This window comes from Aythya ferina (genome assembly GCF_964211825.1).
Source record: "Aythya ferina genome assembly, chromosome: 26".
In the NCBI taxonomy this organism is placed as follows: Eukaryota; Metazoa; Chordata; class Aves; order Anseriformes; family Anatidae; genus Aythya; species Aythya ferina.
In genome coordinates, this window is record NC_140324.1 from 2,431,475 (window position 1) to 2,447,541 (window position 16,067).

The following is a 16,067-nucleotide window of genomic DNA, read 5'->3' on the forward strand; positions in this document are numbered from 1 at the left end:
TGGGGACAGGGGCTGACCCCTACGGAGCATGCAGAGACCTGGGTGATACCCCAAGGACCATGGTGCCCTGCTGCTCCCTGGGCTGCTGCAGTCCCCGTGCAGGGTCTGCCATGCTGGTGCTGGTCCTTGTGGGGTCCCTCCTGAGCGTGGGCTGTGCTGGTCCTCCCTCCCCTGGCCTAGGGAAGGGGACAGCTTCACTCCCATTGTGCCAGCACCATCCCCGGGACCAAACCTGAGCTCTCTCCAACCCCAAACCAGCCTGGAGCGAACTGGATGGTTGGAGCCCCACAGGGATCATCGCTGCAGCCTCCTCCTGTGTAGGGCAAACCAGGGCTCCATCAGCACAGAGAAATGTGCTGAGATCCTCGAGCCACTGGACTGTCCATTTTAAGCTCTATTTAAACTCCTCGGACTGCAGGGAGCACCTCCCCATTACCCTGCAGTCATTCACAGGTAGCTCAGGTCCTTGGGGGGGGGACTTTTCATTTCTGCATGTTAAAAATTCGTATTTCTCAGGGCCAACTGGAGATGTCCCAGTAGGAAAATGTATCCAAAGTAAAATGCATAAATCATGTGGCTTCTGGAGGGGCCTCAGCTTCTTGCATTACCTCACTCCCACCTCAGCACAAACATTGCAAATGCAGAAAATCACCAGTGGGAACGCGTTTGCTTCAGGACCCTGCATAACCCCGTCATCTCCCAGGCTGCTATGTGGGACAAACTCTTCTGTTGGGTAATGGCAGGGCAGGGAGCTGAGTTTCTCACAGGATTCATTTAGCCTGACGTCGTGAACCTGGAGTAACAGTCAACATTTGAAATCGTGCTTCCCTGTTTGTCCCAGTGACACGGGGGTTGTGTTTCCCGATCCGGAGGGCTCTTGAGGTGCTGCCGAGCATGTGGGTGCTCTGACCTCTGCTCTGCAGCTCAGCTCCTGGCAGCTCTTCTGCTGCTGGACTGCCAAAGGATGGCAGGCACAAGGTGAAAAGCAGAAATTTCACATTTTTTTGGGGGTGAGTGATCCTGTCCGGGTGCCTTTGGCAGGGCACGCAGTGGGTGTCCCCTGGAGGGGGGCAGATGTGCCAATCGGCCACAAGCCGAGGGGCAGGGGCCAGCCTGGTGCCCTGAGGCACAGAGCAGGGACCCCAGGTGATGCCCTCACCCTGCTGGGGGGCAATTCTCCATCACCCTCCCCCCAGTGCCCCCAGCTCCCCCCAGGTGACCGCAGTGGCGCAGCAGGGTGTGTGCAGAGGCACCCCACAAACCTCAGAGGTTTGGAAAAGGCAATGACCACAAGAGGCATTTTTTTGTTTGTTTGTTTGTTTCTTTTTCCCCTTAGGTTTTTCCTAGCTGGTCTTTTTCCCATTCTTTTTCTATTTTCCTCACTCGGAAAATTCTTTCTGGCTTTGTAATAAACGCAGAAGCAATGCCAGCAGTGCGGCTGGGGGCTCCCAGGCTACTCTGCCTGCCAAAATCTCCCAAATTCCTCCTGCCCAGCCCCTACCTCGGTAACTCCTCCCTGCGCTGTCAGCTCCAGGTGTTGGCTGGGAGGCCTCTTGCTCACCCTTCCTGCGAGAAGCAGGAGAAGCAGCCCAGGAAATGTTTGTGAAATGCTTGTGAGCACGGCAGGGAGAGGCGCGGGGCCAGGAGAGCAAGGAGCCGTCAGCCGGTTCCTGCAGGAGCCTCCCACACCCCTGTGCATAAACTCACCTCCACCGAAGAGGAGCTTCACCCCCAGGGACAGGGAGTTTGTCCTCCCAAAGTAAAAAGCACGGGAAACCCAAGTATCAGTCACTTACTCGGTCATAGGAAAAGAATTTGGAAGTGTACGTCATAGCTCCTGCCAGGCTGAAGCTGGGAGAGGCTGGGCTTGGAAATCAGCTCTGCAAACTCACGGTTAAACAGGGACCCCTGGGATGGGGGACGCCACTGCCGAGCGCTTTTGGACAAGAGGAAAAAGGGACAGAAGGGACGGATGGGCCCTACCCTGAGCTGCAGGGCTGGGAGCGGGGCTGGGATGGAGGCAGAGCTGCTGTGGGTTCACCCAGCTGCCAGGGCTGAGCGGGGGGAGCTCGGCACAAGCCCCCGCTGCAGCTTTTGTCCCCCATGGGCTCAGCAAGCAGTGGGCAGGGGGCTCACCCCTGAAGGCCGGCAGCTCCAGCTCCAGGATGTGTTTTACCGTGCTGAGCGCTGGGGCAGCAGGAGGAAGCGCCCGGCAGGGAGGGAGCAGAAGGGCTCCATCTGCTCTCATCTGAGCAAAGCCGAGAGTGGCTCGATCTCAGAGTGTGAATTCCTTTGTGGGGAGAAAAAAAAAAAAACAGAGACAGAAAATCGCTCTAAGCTAGTGGAAAAAGGCAGAGCAAGAGGGAAGAGCTGGTAACTGGAGTCAAGGACATTTTCAAATGAAATAAGATGCACATTTTTCACAAGGGGATGAATGAGCCTTTAGCTGGGGGAGGAATTCATCCTGGATTTCTTAGGGATGGGGAGTGCTGAGACGAATGAATGCCCTGCACTCCCCAGGCACACAGAGGAGCATCACCCACCAACCCTGTGCCTGCAGTGTGCAGCAGTGCCATGGTCTGGGGCACCCAGCAGAGCCCTGCACCCACTGCAGGGCCCCAGCACCCATCAGGGCATGGCCTGGGAGCCCAGTGCCTGCAGCACACATCCAGCCCAAGGCCAGCTGCTCACAATCCACAGGGATCTCTGTGCCAAGGGCTGCTGGGGAGAGGCTGCGGGTGCAGGCACCTGGTGTGGCAGCACCCATGGCTGGGAGATCCACGGGGTTTGCTCTGAGGGGGGTGAGGCAACAGGGTGGCAATGAGGGTACCCAGGTTAGGATGTGGGGTAGGGCCATCAGCATGGATGGGATGGGAATGGGGATAGGGATGGGGATTGGATGGGACGGGGATGGGATGGGGTGGGATGGGGATGGGATGGGATGGGGATGGGGATGGCGATGGGGATGGAGATGGGGATGGGAAAGAGATGGAATGGGAGGGGATGGGGATGGGGATGGGATGGGGATGGGGATGGGATGGGGATGGGGATGGGATGGGGATGGGAAGGAGATGGAATGGGAGGGGATGGGGATGGGGATGGGGACGGGGATGGGGATGGGGATGGGGATGGGTGGGCGACATGGCGGGGTGTAACACCAAGTATGCACAGGGCTTGTCAGGGAAGGAACGGCTCTTCCAGGGGCTGGGGCTGCGCCCGGCGGTGCGGGAGCCGGAGCGGCTGCGGGGGGAAAAGGAACAAAGCGGCGGGGCCGGGCGGCGCGGGGCGGGCCGGCAGCGGGGCACTCCCCGCCGTGATGCAGCCGGTCCCCGCCCGAGCGCCGATAAAAGCGGCGGCGCGGCGGCGGGGCGCGCACCGGGACCGGCCATGCAGCTGACGGGGGCAGCGCTGGTGCTGTGCGCCGCGGCGGCGGCGGGCATGGCGGTGGCACCGGGATCGGGACCGGCACCGGCACCGGGACCGGGACCGGGGCGAGCCGCGAGCGAGCGGCGGGCGGTGGCGAGCGGCAAGGAGCGGCGGGCGCAGTTCGCCTCCTGGGACGAGGTGAACGTGATCGCCCACGGGCTGCTGCAGCTCGGCCACGGCCTGAAGGAGCATGTGGACAGGACCAAGGGGCAGATGCGGGAGCTCGGCAGCCGCCTGAGCGCCCACAACAGCTCCATGGGGCGGCTGCTGCGCCAAGCCCGGGAGACGCAGGAGCAGGGCGAGCTGCTGCGGGCCAGCGTGCGGGAGCTGGAGGGCCGCGGCCGGCAGCTCTTCAACCTCTCCGAGACGCTGCGGCAGCGCCTGGAGGAGGTGGCGGCCGACAAAGCCGAGATCCAGGGCCGGCTGGAGCAGCTGGAGAGCCGCGTCCGGCAGGCGCTGCAGGCGCGGCCGGCAGAGAACCAGAGCGCCAAGGACCTGGGAGCGCTGCAGGTGAGCGCGGGGTCGGGGGGATCCCGGGGGACCCGACCCCACCAGGGGCACCGGGAGAGACCGGGGAGGGGGAGCGGCCCCGCGGGAGCCGGGGGAACCCGATCCCACCGGGAGAACCAGACCCCATCGGGACCGACCCGAGCGGGGACGCCGGGAACGAGCAGGGGGAGCGGCCCCGGGGGAGCCCAGGGGGACCCCAACCCGACCCGGGGGGCACCGGGACCGGCTGGAAGAAGCGGGGGGGTCCCCGCCCTCCTGGGAGCCACTCGCGGGGATTGGTCACAGGGAGAGCACTGGGGGACCCGACCCTCTCCGTGCACCGGGAATAGCTGGGGGGGACCGACCTGGGGGCACTGGTGGGGACCCACCCTCTCAGGACTCGGGGATCAGCACGGAGGGACCCGAGCCACCCGGAGCACTGTGACAGCGGTTTGGGGGGGACCCGACCGGTCTGGGGACACGGGAGCTGCCAGCGGGGACCTTGCCCCAGGGCACCGGGAGCACCGTCCTGCCCAGCTCCGTGCCGTACGTGCTGCTGCGGGGTTCACCGAGCTCTTCCCCCCCCCCCCGCAGACCCTGATGGATGCCCAGAACTCCCGAATCGAGGAGCTCTTGCAGAAGATCAAGCAGCAGCAGTACAAGCTGGACAAGCAGAATCTGCAGATTAAAAGCCTGCAGAGCAAGGTGAGCACCCATCCGGCTCTGCACGCAGCAGCCATGTGGCTGGGGACCACTGCTGAGTCCTGAAGCCATCCCTCAAAACCCGGCTGGCACGGCACGCTGGTGGCAGCAGCAGCAGTGTTGCTGTCCTCTGGCTTCAAGTCCCTGTGCTGTGGTGTTGGTGCACGGGTAGCAAAAAAGCAGAGCCGGGAGCTTCCATTGTGTTTGCACAGTGAAATGTGAGGTGTTGCTGTGTGGGAAATGAGCAGCTCCGTGCTGTGCTGTTTAGTTTAGCTGTAGAGTAAAATCATTAGCATGGGTGTGAAAAACCCACAATAATAATTCCTGGCTGTGCCAGCCTTGGATGCCTCCTGCTCCTTGAGCTCTCTGGGCAAGTTCAGCCCCCAGCTCTGGTCTGACCCCAGCAGCATCACCCTGGTGATGGGGGGGCAGCGATGCCGTGACCCCTCGGCTCTGCTGGGCAGCGGTGTTGAAAACGAGCCGAGATAAAACTGTTCTGACTTGCATCTTCTCTTCTTTGCAGGTCAACCTACTGATCCCCTTACACCTGAAGGACAACAAAACGCAGTCTCCGAAGTGGAAGATAAACCTGAAGAAAAGCCTCAGCCACACCAACCAAAGCCAGAACGCGAGCGTGGACTCTGTGCTGACGCAGAGTAAGTATCTGCACGTGCCGCCCTGATTCTTGCTGGGGCGAACCAGCAGCAGTTGCAGTCATTCGGAAACAAAAGGTTCAGTTGTCCTGACTCAGGATGTGAGATTTGCTCACAAAACTGGGGCTTGGGAGCTTGGCCAGGCTGGATAAGATCTGGAGCATGGGCAGGACCCAGCCTTCAGGATCAGTATTAGTCCAGCAGGAATTTAAGGGTTTAGGAGGAATTTTTCTGCCTGATGTTAAGAATGCAGTGGGAAGCAAAGAAACTGCTAGCAGGTATTTTTCTCTGCTCCCTGGAGTTGGCTCTTGTTCACCTGCTCTCACTTTTGCCAAGCAGAATCTGCCTCTTGGGTAGAAGGGAGTGTTAGGGTGTCCTAGACCATCAGAAGACAGCTACATCCTTGTGCAACCATCTCCCTCTGCTTGTATTTGGGTCTCGAAAATGAAAGGCGAGTGCCTCAGCTCGCACTGTCCTTAGAGGACGGTGCTGAGCTGCAGCAAATGTCTGGGTGCTGCACTGGAGAGTTGCAGCCCTGGGAAATGTGTGCTAGAGCAGGCGAGTGGATGTCGTATCCAAAGCCCCTGTTTCTGCCTGGAGCATCCCCTGGGGTGGTAGGGATGGAGGAGCTCCCGCAGGGCAGCGGAGCAGCCTGGAGAGGGGTCTCGGTGGCTTTCCCCGCCACGCTGTGCCTTGCAACCTCCCTCCCAGACAGAAACCTGCGATCCCGCAGGGTTCACTGGCCGGGAGCAGCTGCTCTCGTGTCGTGTCAGCTAAATCACAGCGCTGGCTCCGCTGGCCAGGGAAGCGTCTGTGCAGCTGTCTGGGGATGTCCAGTCTGAGCCAAACAGAAACCGAGCAGGGCGAGGATCCACGGGGATATCCTGCTTAGGGCTTAACGCAGGGACAGCTATGGGAAAGCACATGGGAGGTTGTATGTGGAGCCCCGAGCTGTCACCGCTGTGCTTGAACACTGGGTGAGCTGAACAAAGAATCCGTGCAGATAAGGAGAGAGGGGACACGGTGCTCCAAACTCCTGGCACCTGGCTCGGCGGGGCCAGCCAGCCCATAGTGGGGCTGTGCAAGGTCTCCCCTGCTCAGAGCAATACTATCAAGCTGGAGGACTGTCTCCAAACCTCTTTTTTCCAGTTTCCTCCCAGCTTTTTGCTTTGTGGCTTGTCTCCAGCAGCATCTCCTGCTCTCCTCTCAGCTCCGGGTTAAACTGAAAGTGGGGTGCAAGGAGGTGGGCGAGGTCTGTGCTATTTCCTGGTGTTGAATGTGGGCTGCGCCGGCTGGTGGGTGCCGGGTGCTGCAGCCCTTGTGAAACGCCTCGGGGCGCAGCGAGGACCCCACCACCTGTGGGGGTGCAGCAAGGGGGTGTGTGAGAGTTCAGCACAGCGTGTTCCTGGCTCCCATCTGCACACCGTGGACCCTGCGCGCCCTCAGCCTGCTGGGCATCCCAGCCACAGCGATGGGCTGACCGAGCCGTGAGCTCCCCCCTTCTCTTGCCTAATCCCTGTTGTTGATATCAGTGACAGAAAACAAATTGGCTTCCTTTCGTTACCAAGTTAAGTGAGTTTTCTGGCAAATCTTAAAGCAGACAATATCTGGCAAGGCTGGCCCTGTGCCCCCTGCCTGGGAGGCTTGCTGGCAGCTCTTGGAGCAGGCAGTCGCGGCTCAGCCTTGTGCCCGTGGCTGCTCCCTACCTATTGTCAGGCAGACCCACGATGCTGGCACAGCCCAGGGGAGCAGCAATGAACTCCACCAGCAGCCTTTTCAGAAAGACCCTTTTATTTGCATCCAGCGAACACAAGTTTTCAGGCCAGGGATGGCGGCGTGCCAAGCATGTGAAAGTTGAAGGCTTGGAGCAGCCTCGAGAGTGAAAGGTTTAATCACTTGCAGAAAGAGGATCACGTCTTTAGGCAGAGCCTGCGCTCCCTGGCAGCTGGCCCAGTAGGCGAAAGGTAAAGCCCCGCTCTCCCCGTGGTGCCGGGACTCCAAAATAATCGGGCTGGGGAGGGTGAGGGGCAGGCGATGCAAACAGCCCTGGTGGGGCGTGAGCGCAGCCAGGCACACCCTGCCCTCCGCCAGGACCGTGTTTGTCACAGGTTGGTGACCTCCATCGTGCCTGGAGATCCCGCTGGGGAAATACTGTGCCATGCCTGGGGCTGCTCCAGTGAGCCTTGTTGATTTGAAGCCTTGTTTGGCTAAATAAAGGGGGAGGGAAAGGAAAACATCCAGTGCAGCCAGGAGGTCTTGTTGTTCTGCTGGTGCCATACGGATGTGCAACGCAAGCTGGAACTAACGAGCATGTTCCTCAAACAAAGATTGAGCTGAGGCTGTTCAAGCAGCTGCACCTCATTCAGCTGCTCGAAAGTTCCCCATTGCCCCAGGAAAACAGAAGAGATAAGAGCACAACGAGCTTGGTCAGAGCCCAGTGAAAAAACCAGCTGGGACAGGGCTGACTTCAGCACGCGGGAGCCACGTGGCGCAGCCGAGCATCCGCCTGGGCACCGTCCTGCCCGGGCTGGCGATAGTGTGGGAGAGGAGGCGAGGAGAGCACCGAGGGCTTGCTGCTGCTGGGAGCCTCCGGGACATCCCTGCTGCCTCTGTGTGAGCTGGGCTCGCCGTGGGGTCGGGGACCACCCTGGGTGGTTCCTTCCCTGGGGGCTTTAAGCCCCCTTTGCCTTCCCTGGCTGCTTTTGCCTAGGGAGCGTGCACGTTGGCGATGTGCTGGGTGTCCCAAAGCTCGGTGCTTTGTGCTTTGATCCTTTGTGCAAAAAGCTCACCCTCTGTCCGCATGCATGCGGGCTGGGCTCTCGTCCTGTGCTGGCACCAGTGGCCTTGGTGGCACCTGGTCCTGCCTTGGCATCAGCCGGGGCTGAGGGATGCGAACGGCAGCACTGGGTGTGAGAGGGGGGCCGCCAAGGCGGGGAAAGTTCATGGCAGGGGGGGAGCGAAGGGGGGATAAGGGGCTGGAAGTGGGTGAAAGGTGGCGGTGGGTGTCACATTGCCATCCCCCGCCCCCCTCCCCGCTGACCTTTCCTCCAGTTCTGGCTCCGTCGCCCCAATGGGGATGGGGCCGGGGATGGGGCCGGTGTGATGTCCTGTGGGGCCGCCCTCCCCCTCAGCAGCCCAAAAGGCCCCACTCCCACCCTTTGGCCCCAGACGAAGCCCTGCGGCTCTGAGGGGAGGCTGCTCTCCCTGCCTGGACCCCCGTGAGCCGCTGCTGCTGTGGGGGGATCCCAAGAGGGGCTGCAGGAGGGGGATGCCGGTGTTTGGGTCTCCCCAGCCGCCTGCATCGGGGTCACGCCGGCAGCAGCTGCGAGCCACCCGAACCCACCCCACGTTCAGCCGGGAGCTGCCCCCACAGGCGGGGAACAGAGCGCCTTTGTCTGGGGGTGACAGGGCCGGGGGGCCGGGGGCACCTGTCCCGGCACACAAAGAGCCCCTTGAGCGTGCCGGCACCCCGTGGCTGAAGGCTCTACGCATCCTCCAGCGGCCTTTCGACTCGGGTTTTGTAACAGTTTTTTTTTTTCTTTTTTTTTTTTTTTTTTCCTTGCCGGGTGCTGCGGGTGGCGGTTCCCGGCTGGACTTTTATCAGCGCTGTTGAAACGCTGCGTTGCTGGCAGGCAGGGGCAAAGTCCCCAAGGGGCGGAAGGAGAGGTGGGAGCCCCGTGCCGGGGGTGGCCTCACCCTGTGCGAGATCAGCCGGGGCTCCCCGTGCCCATCCACCCCGGTCAGCGAGTCTCAGGGCACCACGGGCTCCCTGCTGGCCAGCAGCAGCATCAGGCTTGGCTTGGATGGGTGTTGGGCACCTTCTGGACTTTCTTCCCACCCCATAGCCCTTGGAGGGCTCCAGTATGGGGCTGAGATGGGGAAGCTTTCCCCTTGCAGGTGGTTGCCCTGTCCCAAACCCTGGAGGGAGCTGGAAGTGCCTCGGTGTCTGCCCTCACCGGGGAGCCGTGCTCCCCAGCCCTGGGCTGCTGCCGCCTGGCCCGATGCCCAGCTTCTGCCTTGGATGGGAGCCCAAATAGCTGCGTTAGGATAAATGGGAAGATATTGGGTCACTGGCGTTGAAATGCTGGGGACCCAGGGGCCGCCGGCTCCAGCACACATCCAACACCACAGCCGTAGGTGCACGCAGCCGGTGGGCTCCTGGCGAGGGCTGTGCCTGCTGGGGTTGTGTTGACAGCAGCTGGGGGACACGGGACACGGGGATGTTTCCTCAGACACCTTCTCCTTCTTCCTGCAGAGCTCCCAGAGGACTGCCAGCAGCTCTTCCTGGCCGGGCAGCAAAGCAGCGGCATCTTCCAGGTGCAGCCCTCGGGGTCTCAGCCCTTCAAAGTCTACTGCGACATGACTGCAGGTAACGCGCTGGGGATGCCATGCGCCTCGCAGCACGCTGCACGGCAGCCTTGCTGACGGTAGCCCTGAAATGACTGTCTGTAATCCCCACAGAAGGTGGCTGGACAGTGATCCAGAGGCGCACAGATGGCTCTGTAGACTTTGACCAGCTTTGGGATGCCTACAAGAACGGCTTTGGAGACCTTCATGGTAGGTGGATGGTGGCATCGATCTTATCACAGGATGAGTGACAGCCTAACCAAGGACGAGTTATTCCCCCTTGTTGGCCCCTAGAGATCTCCACGTGCTGGAGCACAGTGTTGGGGTGAGGAGAAGGTTGTGTCTGGTCTTTCTGACTTGTCCCACGGCCTGGCACGCAGCGGCTCAGGTGCTGCAGTGTCCTGACTTGTCCCATCCAGGGCCCCGTTTGCCTCTGCAGCCCGTCCTGTTCCTGGGACCAAGGCAAAGTTTCTTGTTTCAGGTGACTTCTGGCTGGGTCTGGAGAAGATCCATCACCTCGTCCAGGAGGGAAGGTACAACCTCCTGATCGAGCTGGAGGACTGGGAGGGAAATTCCCAGGCGGTTCAGTTTGAGTTCAGCCTCGGTGGAGAGAGCACAGCCTACACCCTCAACCTGCTGGGACCTCTGTCTGGAGAACTGGAAAATGCCATTGGGGACTTCAGGCAGCTGCCCTTCTCCACTCGGGATCGTGACCACGACCTCAAAGCTGACACAAACTGTGCCAAGCACCTCTCAGGTCAGTGTGGGCTCTTCCTTCCCAGGGACGGGTGCTTTCCCTTCCACCCCCGGGTGGTGGGCTGGGGCTGGATGCTCCCTCTGGTGCTGAGCTGCTTTGTTCCCTTGCTCCTGAGACCTGGGGGAGGAGGGATCCATGGGAAGAGCTGTCTGAGGAACGGGGAGGTAGCTGAAACTGTGGTTCAGGTCTTGCCCCAAGCAGCTGCCTTTGTAAGGGCTTTGCTGGCTGCCACCCTCAAGTAAAGCAGGGGCCAGACCCAGGCCTGAGATGGGGCTGCCGCAGGGTTTGGTGAAGTTTTATGGCATGCAAGAAAGAGCAGCAGGGACATACAGACATGTCCTGAACTCCTACTGGGTCTGTGCAAGGATTTCCAGTGCATGGGACTCCTCAAATGTGTACGAGCTCTTGTAAGCTCCCAAAGCCCTGAGGTATGGGGAAAGCAGGGGCAGCAGCTGTCTTGAAGGTGGGTTTGTGTTCTGGCTGGAAGTGCTGTGGATTTAACCCTCCTCTGCATTGCCCTGGTAGGTGGCTGGTGGTTCAGCACCTGTGGCCATGCCAACCTCAACGGGAAGTATTTCCGCTCCATCCCTCGCCAGAGGCACGAGCGCAAGCAGGGCATCTTCTGGAAGACATGGAAAGGCAGGTACTACCCTCTGAAGTCCACCACCATGAAAATCCAACCCACAGCACTGGAAGCAGAGCCCTGAAGCTGCCATTGCAGACTTGACCTTCTCCGTGGAGCGCAGATGTGAGCTCCATCACTCGGTGTTTACAGAAAAATCAGCCCACCCTCCCCAGGAAGCCCCCAAGGACAGTTTCTCTTTGCTAGCAGCCCTTTAGCGGGCAGGGGCTGTGGCACGGCGCAGCTCCTCACTGCACGTAAAACAGCTCCGTGTCACCGAAACCCCTGGATGGGAGCTCCCAAAGCAAGAGGGGAGCTGCCGGCAGGGAGGCCAACCTCCAGAGCATGCCTGGGGGGTCTTCAAGTCATCTGGTGCTTTCTGTCCCGCCTCAACACTTCCATGCTGGTTTTGATGAGCTGGGGTAAAAGGGAGGCACGGGAAGGGTTTTGCTACCCTGCCCCAAGCCGTTGGGTACTGAGCCTTGCCGCATCCCACCTCTCACCGTTGTTCCCAAGCCAGTTGTACGCACCCCCTGTGAATTTCCCCTATTTCCCCCTGGCCCCGTGGGGCAGGAGCCTCTGACAGCTTGATCTTGCTTCTGCCATGCAGCCCTGCTCCCGTGACTTCAACCCGCTGGGAATGTGGGTGTCACTGGGAGGATGCAGGGCTCCTTTTGGACAAGGGGACTTTGGGCTCCCTCACCTCCCCTGGCCCCAAAGCTTTGAAGTCACTGCGATTTCTGGCTGTGCTGGCATTTGCTGGGAGCTGGAGAAAACACTCCCAGCTCCAGGAAAGGAGCTCCTGCCTTTGGGGTGGGTGTCAGGAAAGGGGGGTGAAGCAGGTCCCCAAAAACTGTTACGGGCCAAGCTGCCGTCTTGGGACTTCCCAAGCATCCTGCCCTATTGAAGTCATATTGACTACTGTGCTAGAGCTCCTAGCTGCTAAATATTGTACATAGTCATTTGTAGGATGTTGGATCTTTTTGATGAGTTTCCTGTTTTAATTTTGTTTCTGTATTTAAATGCAGTGTTAAAAACAATGTGGTGTAATTTATAAATGTTGACGCTGGAAAAAAAAAACAACTGTAGTTTGTGTATTTTAAACTTTTTTTTTTGTACTAAAATATCTTTTCTGAAGATGTCTTTTAATAAAAACAAGCCTGTAACTGTCCTGGCTGGATTATTTGCCTGATGGTTCACCAGTAAAGTTGTGTGGGAGCTGTGTGAGCACACAGCATTCATAAACTTTGCTTTTATGCATGTTTGATGTGAACACAACATTTCCTTCTTGGTGTGAACAATTTGCAATAGGCTTGTGGACCTCTGAGACAGAAGTGCGTGCTACAGCCCCAGCCATAGTTTTCAGTCTGCATGAAGCTGATGGGTTTCTATGTTGTTTTTTTCACTGGAAACCAAGCCCTGGGACAGCAGTGACAGTGAGCAGGCCCTTATTCCCTGAAGGCAGAGCTTCGCACTGGGGGGATTTCTTGCAGTCAGCAGGAAGGCTCCGTGCTGTGCGAGCACTCGCCAACACCTCGAACAGGAGCAGAGGCTGAGCTCTGAGTTACCTGCATGGGTTAAAGTCAGACCTGAGCAGGAGAAGCCCCAGTAAATAACTTCTTACCTGTTCATAACATACGTGCATAGTAATCTCCGTAAGTATTTATTGCAGGTTTGGGGCAGTTGTTATGTGTAAAGGAATCTGGGGATCCAGCAGAAGCCTTGATGATCTGCTCCTCAGGTAGAGCAGCGGGGCATGTGGTCCCGGACACGTGGCCCATCCAGAGTGATGGCAGAGCTAGAGAGAACAGCAACACATCTTTAGCTGATCATAGGTATTCTACAAGCACAAAAGATTAAAAAAAAAAAAAAAGAGGAGAAAAAAAAATAAATAAGAATTGCTCACGCCAGAAGGGAAAGACAAGAATAAACACGGCTTGGGAAGTCCCATGGAGCAGCTGCACAAATACCTGACGCACCTATATGTGGCTCGCCTTCCCCAGCTTCTGTGTCCACCCCCCCCTTCCCTGGGGAAAATCCCGGGGTTAATGATAGCCCCAAGCACAATTGCACAAAGAGCCCATTACGCTGCCCTCTGCTATCTATCCGCTCCCTCTTGCCTTCAGAAATACATTTTTAATGTTCCATTTGCTTAATCCAAAGCTTGTTTAGTCCCTGGGTACAGCAGCAGACCCCGGAGGGCCGTGTTTTAGCCTGGATGCCGAAGTGATTAGCCTAAGGTGGGCTTTGTGCATAAAATATAAATCAGTGCCGCAGCTACACCGTGCCCAGCCATGGCCATTTTTCAGCAGGACACGGGGTTACCCCCAAGAAGTGCATTTATTTGATCTTCAGGCCTGAGAAGAAGAAGCTGCAGGACAACGTGGGGGTTCCCCAGCTGGGGGATGGCCGAAAACCCCAAATCCTGCCCACACCCGACACACACCCGCTGCTCCCTTCTCTGCCTGCGCCCCCCGACCCCAGGTCCCCCCGGCACCGCTCCCCGGCCGCCAGCTGCACCAGCTTCTGCGACCGGTCTCTGCGCACACAAAACGCGTCCTGGGTCTGTGTTTTCCTCCGAAACCTCCCTCGGATCCTCCAGCTCCTTCATTTTGAACAAACGCCTCGAATGCGGCGTGTGGCAGCTCCCTCCAGTGACAGCGACAGAAACGGCACCGGGCGCCGCTGCCCCCCGAACCCGGGGCAAGCACCTCCTGGCACCCAAAAAACCCCTCCATCTGCCGTCCTCCTCGAGTCCTCTGAGCAAAGCCTCGCCCTGCAGCTGGAAATACAGGCTGCTACTCGATCCACTTGATTTTTATTTTATTTTTTTTTTGTTATCCAGCCTGCGTCACCAAGGGCAGCCTCGCCCCATCCTCGCCTCGCAGCTTTCTGCCCGTCTCAGCAGTGCCCGGGGGATGCTTGGTGCCCAGCGGTGACACGGAGGTGACACACGGCCAGTGCCTCTTTTTGTCAAGAGGCAGTGAAAACTGGGAGGAGGACAGATGGGAGCAGCACACTGAGCCCTCACCGACCGGGTGGGCTGTGCGGTGCGGTCTCACTGAGCAGCACAACAAAATGAAAAAGGCAAATTGGCAAAGTGGTGCTCGAGGCCAAAATCTGGGGCAAGTCCAAGAAACAGCTGATGAATAACACGGCCCGAGTTCTTTGTGGCTCACCCCTCCTGGCACAGCCCAGGCAGCCCCAGACAGGCTCTCCAGCACCCACAGCAAAACCAAGACGCCGATGCCATCGGCGTGTCTGCTCTCAAGGGTTTGCACCCCAGTATATTGTAGTAAAAATGCTTGGGGTTTGTAGGACATCTGCAGCCAGAGGCTCAATGGCCTACAAGCAATTCTAGATGTGGGATTCTCAGAAAGTGTCTGCAGACACGTTGCTCCAGCAGCAGCTGGTGACACTTGGCTGATTTTGGTGACACAAAGCCAATTCCCCAGCGCAAAACCCGCCACGAGCCTGGGGGACTCCCGAGGGCTGACAATGGGGGCTTGGGGCTCACACATAGCTCGGCATCGCCCTGGACCTCAGGGCACTGATCCTCCTCCTGCCCAGACATCATCTCACTGCCTGCAGCCAGCATCAAAGCTCTGCACACGCATGTCCAAGGACACTCTCTTCAAAACTTAAGGCAGCATTTCCCAGGCAGGGGGAGAAGAGAGGGATTTGGATCCCAACCAGTAGGAAATAACTTTGCTTTTTCCTGCTACATCACCCTCCAGGATTCAGTTCAGAACTAATTAAGCTGCTTGTGATAATGAAAATGAGATGTTTCACTTCTGCTCACCAGGGCTAAGGGAGGTGTGGGAGACGTTTGCCTTAGGGAATCCCAGGGTAATTCCCTTCCCCAGGGGCTTCTGCAGCTGGCATATCACAGCCCTGCTTCTCTCGATAGCATTTCGCTGTTCAGCAGTTGGATGCTCGATATCCTGGGAGTGCTCGAGTCACTGCACAGCAGGGCCATTGGCTGCGGTCCTGTGGGAGGATGAATATCACAAACGGGAGAAGCTGATAATGCCTTCCTGCAGTCCTGGTTGATAAAACTCCCTTCTGCACAGATTAAAAGCCTGATGCCCTACACCGTGTGTTCTGTGAGCACTGAGATTACAAAGAAAAGGTGAAAAGAGACTTCCTCCCTGCTTCCTCAGAAATCTCTGTCTGTCGGAGAGGAGCAATTTGCCTGAACCTGTGCTGGGCCAGGCGATAGCATCTCCCCCAGAGCCCCACACGTCCATGCGTTTATGGCTTTCCTCCCCAGCTGCTTCCGTTGCCTTTTATGCGATGCCCACACACAATTTCCCAGCATGGCAGCAGGACCGCAATGTGTGTTTCTCACCTCATTTTCAGACTACCGTTCATAAAAAAGAATAATTTTCACTGAGCAGGAGCTGGCTGATAAGCTGTTAGGCCGGGTGCTGCCTGCTCACAGGTTATCAGCAGGCACCGGGACCCCCCGAAGCCTGTCTCCTGCGGGCCTGGGGGGCTCTGAGGTCTGGGAGAAGTCGGGGGCACCCCAGAGCCACAGGGCCTGGGGGGGATGCACAGGCACCCCCACATCATGCACCAAGGTGAGGGGGGCCCAGGCGGTGGGTGGCACCCCCAGTCCCCTCCCAGTCCCTCCCAGTCCCCCCCGGTACCCCCCGGTCCCCTCCCAGTCCCCCCCATCCTCCCCCCACGCCGCCGCCGTGCGGACTGAGCTCCGCGCTGCGCAGCCCCGCCAAGCCCCGCCCCTCAAGCCCCGCCCCCTCAAACCCCGCCCAATCAGGCACCACCCCAAACAAGTCCCCGCCCACACTTTTTTCAGGCCCCACCCATCCTCGCCCAGACCCCGCCCACCCTCCCCCAGACCCCGCCCCCTCTCCCCCCGCCCCCTCTCCTCCCCGGCCCCTCCCTGCCCCCTCTCCTCTCATCCCAGGGTCCCGGCTCAGCCCGCCAAGCACCTCCCCTCCCCACCTCCCCCCTCCCCATTGGACTCCTCCACCCGCCACTCAACGTCTCTCCGATCTCCTATTGGACAAAACCCACAGGGCCGGCGCGACGCCCGCCTCCCGCGGGC

At 59.1% G+C, this 16,067-nt stretch overlaps 1 protein-coding gene across 1 annotated transcript; it reads left to right on the top strand.

Annotated features, from left to right (window-relative positions):
* Nucleotides 1-3,387: 3,387 nt before the first annotated feature.
* On the top strand, nt 3,388-12,161 carry ANGPTL4 (angiopoietin like 4; the record flags this gene model as incomplete). Its single annotated transcript, XM_084498638.1, has 7 exons — nt 3,388-3,936; nt 4,510-4,620; nt 5,141-5,273; nt 9,526-9,639; nt 9,732-9,827; nt 10,099-10,374; nt 10,900-12,161. The coding sequence occupies 7 exons, from the start codon at nt 3,388-3,390 to the stop codon at nt 11,079-11,081; spliced, it is 1,461 nt and encodes a 486-aa protein (XP_084354764.1). The 3' UTR covers nt 11,082-12,161.
* Between the last annotated feature and the right edge of the window lie 3,906 nt (nt 12,162-16,067).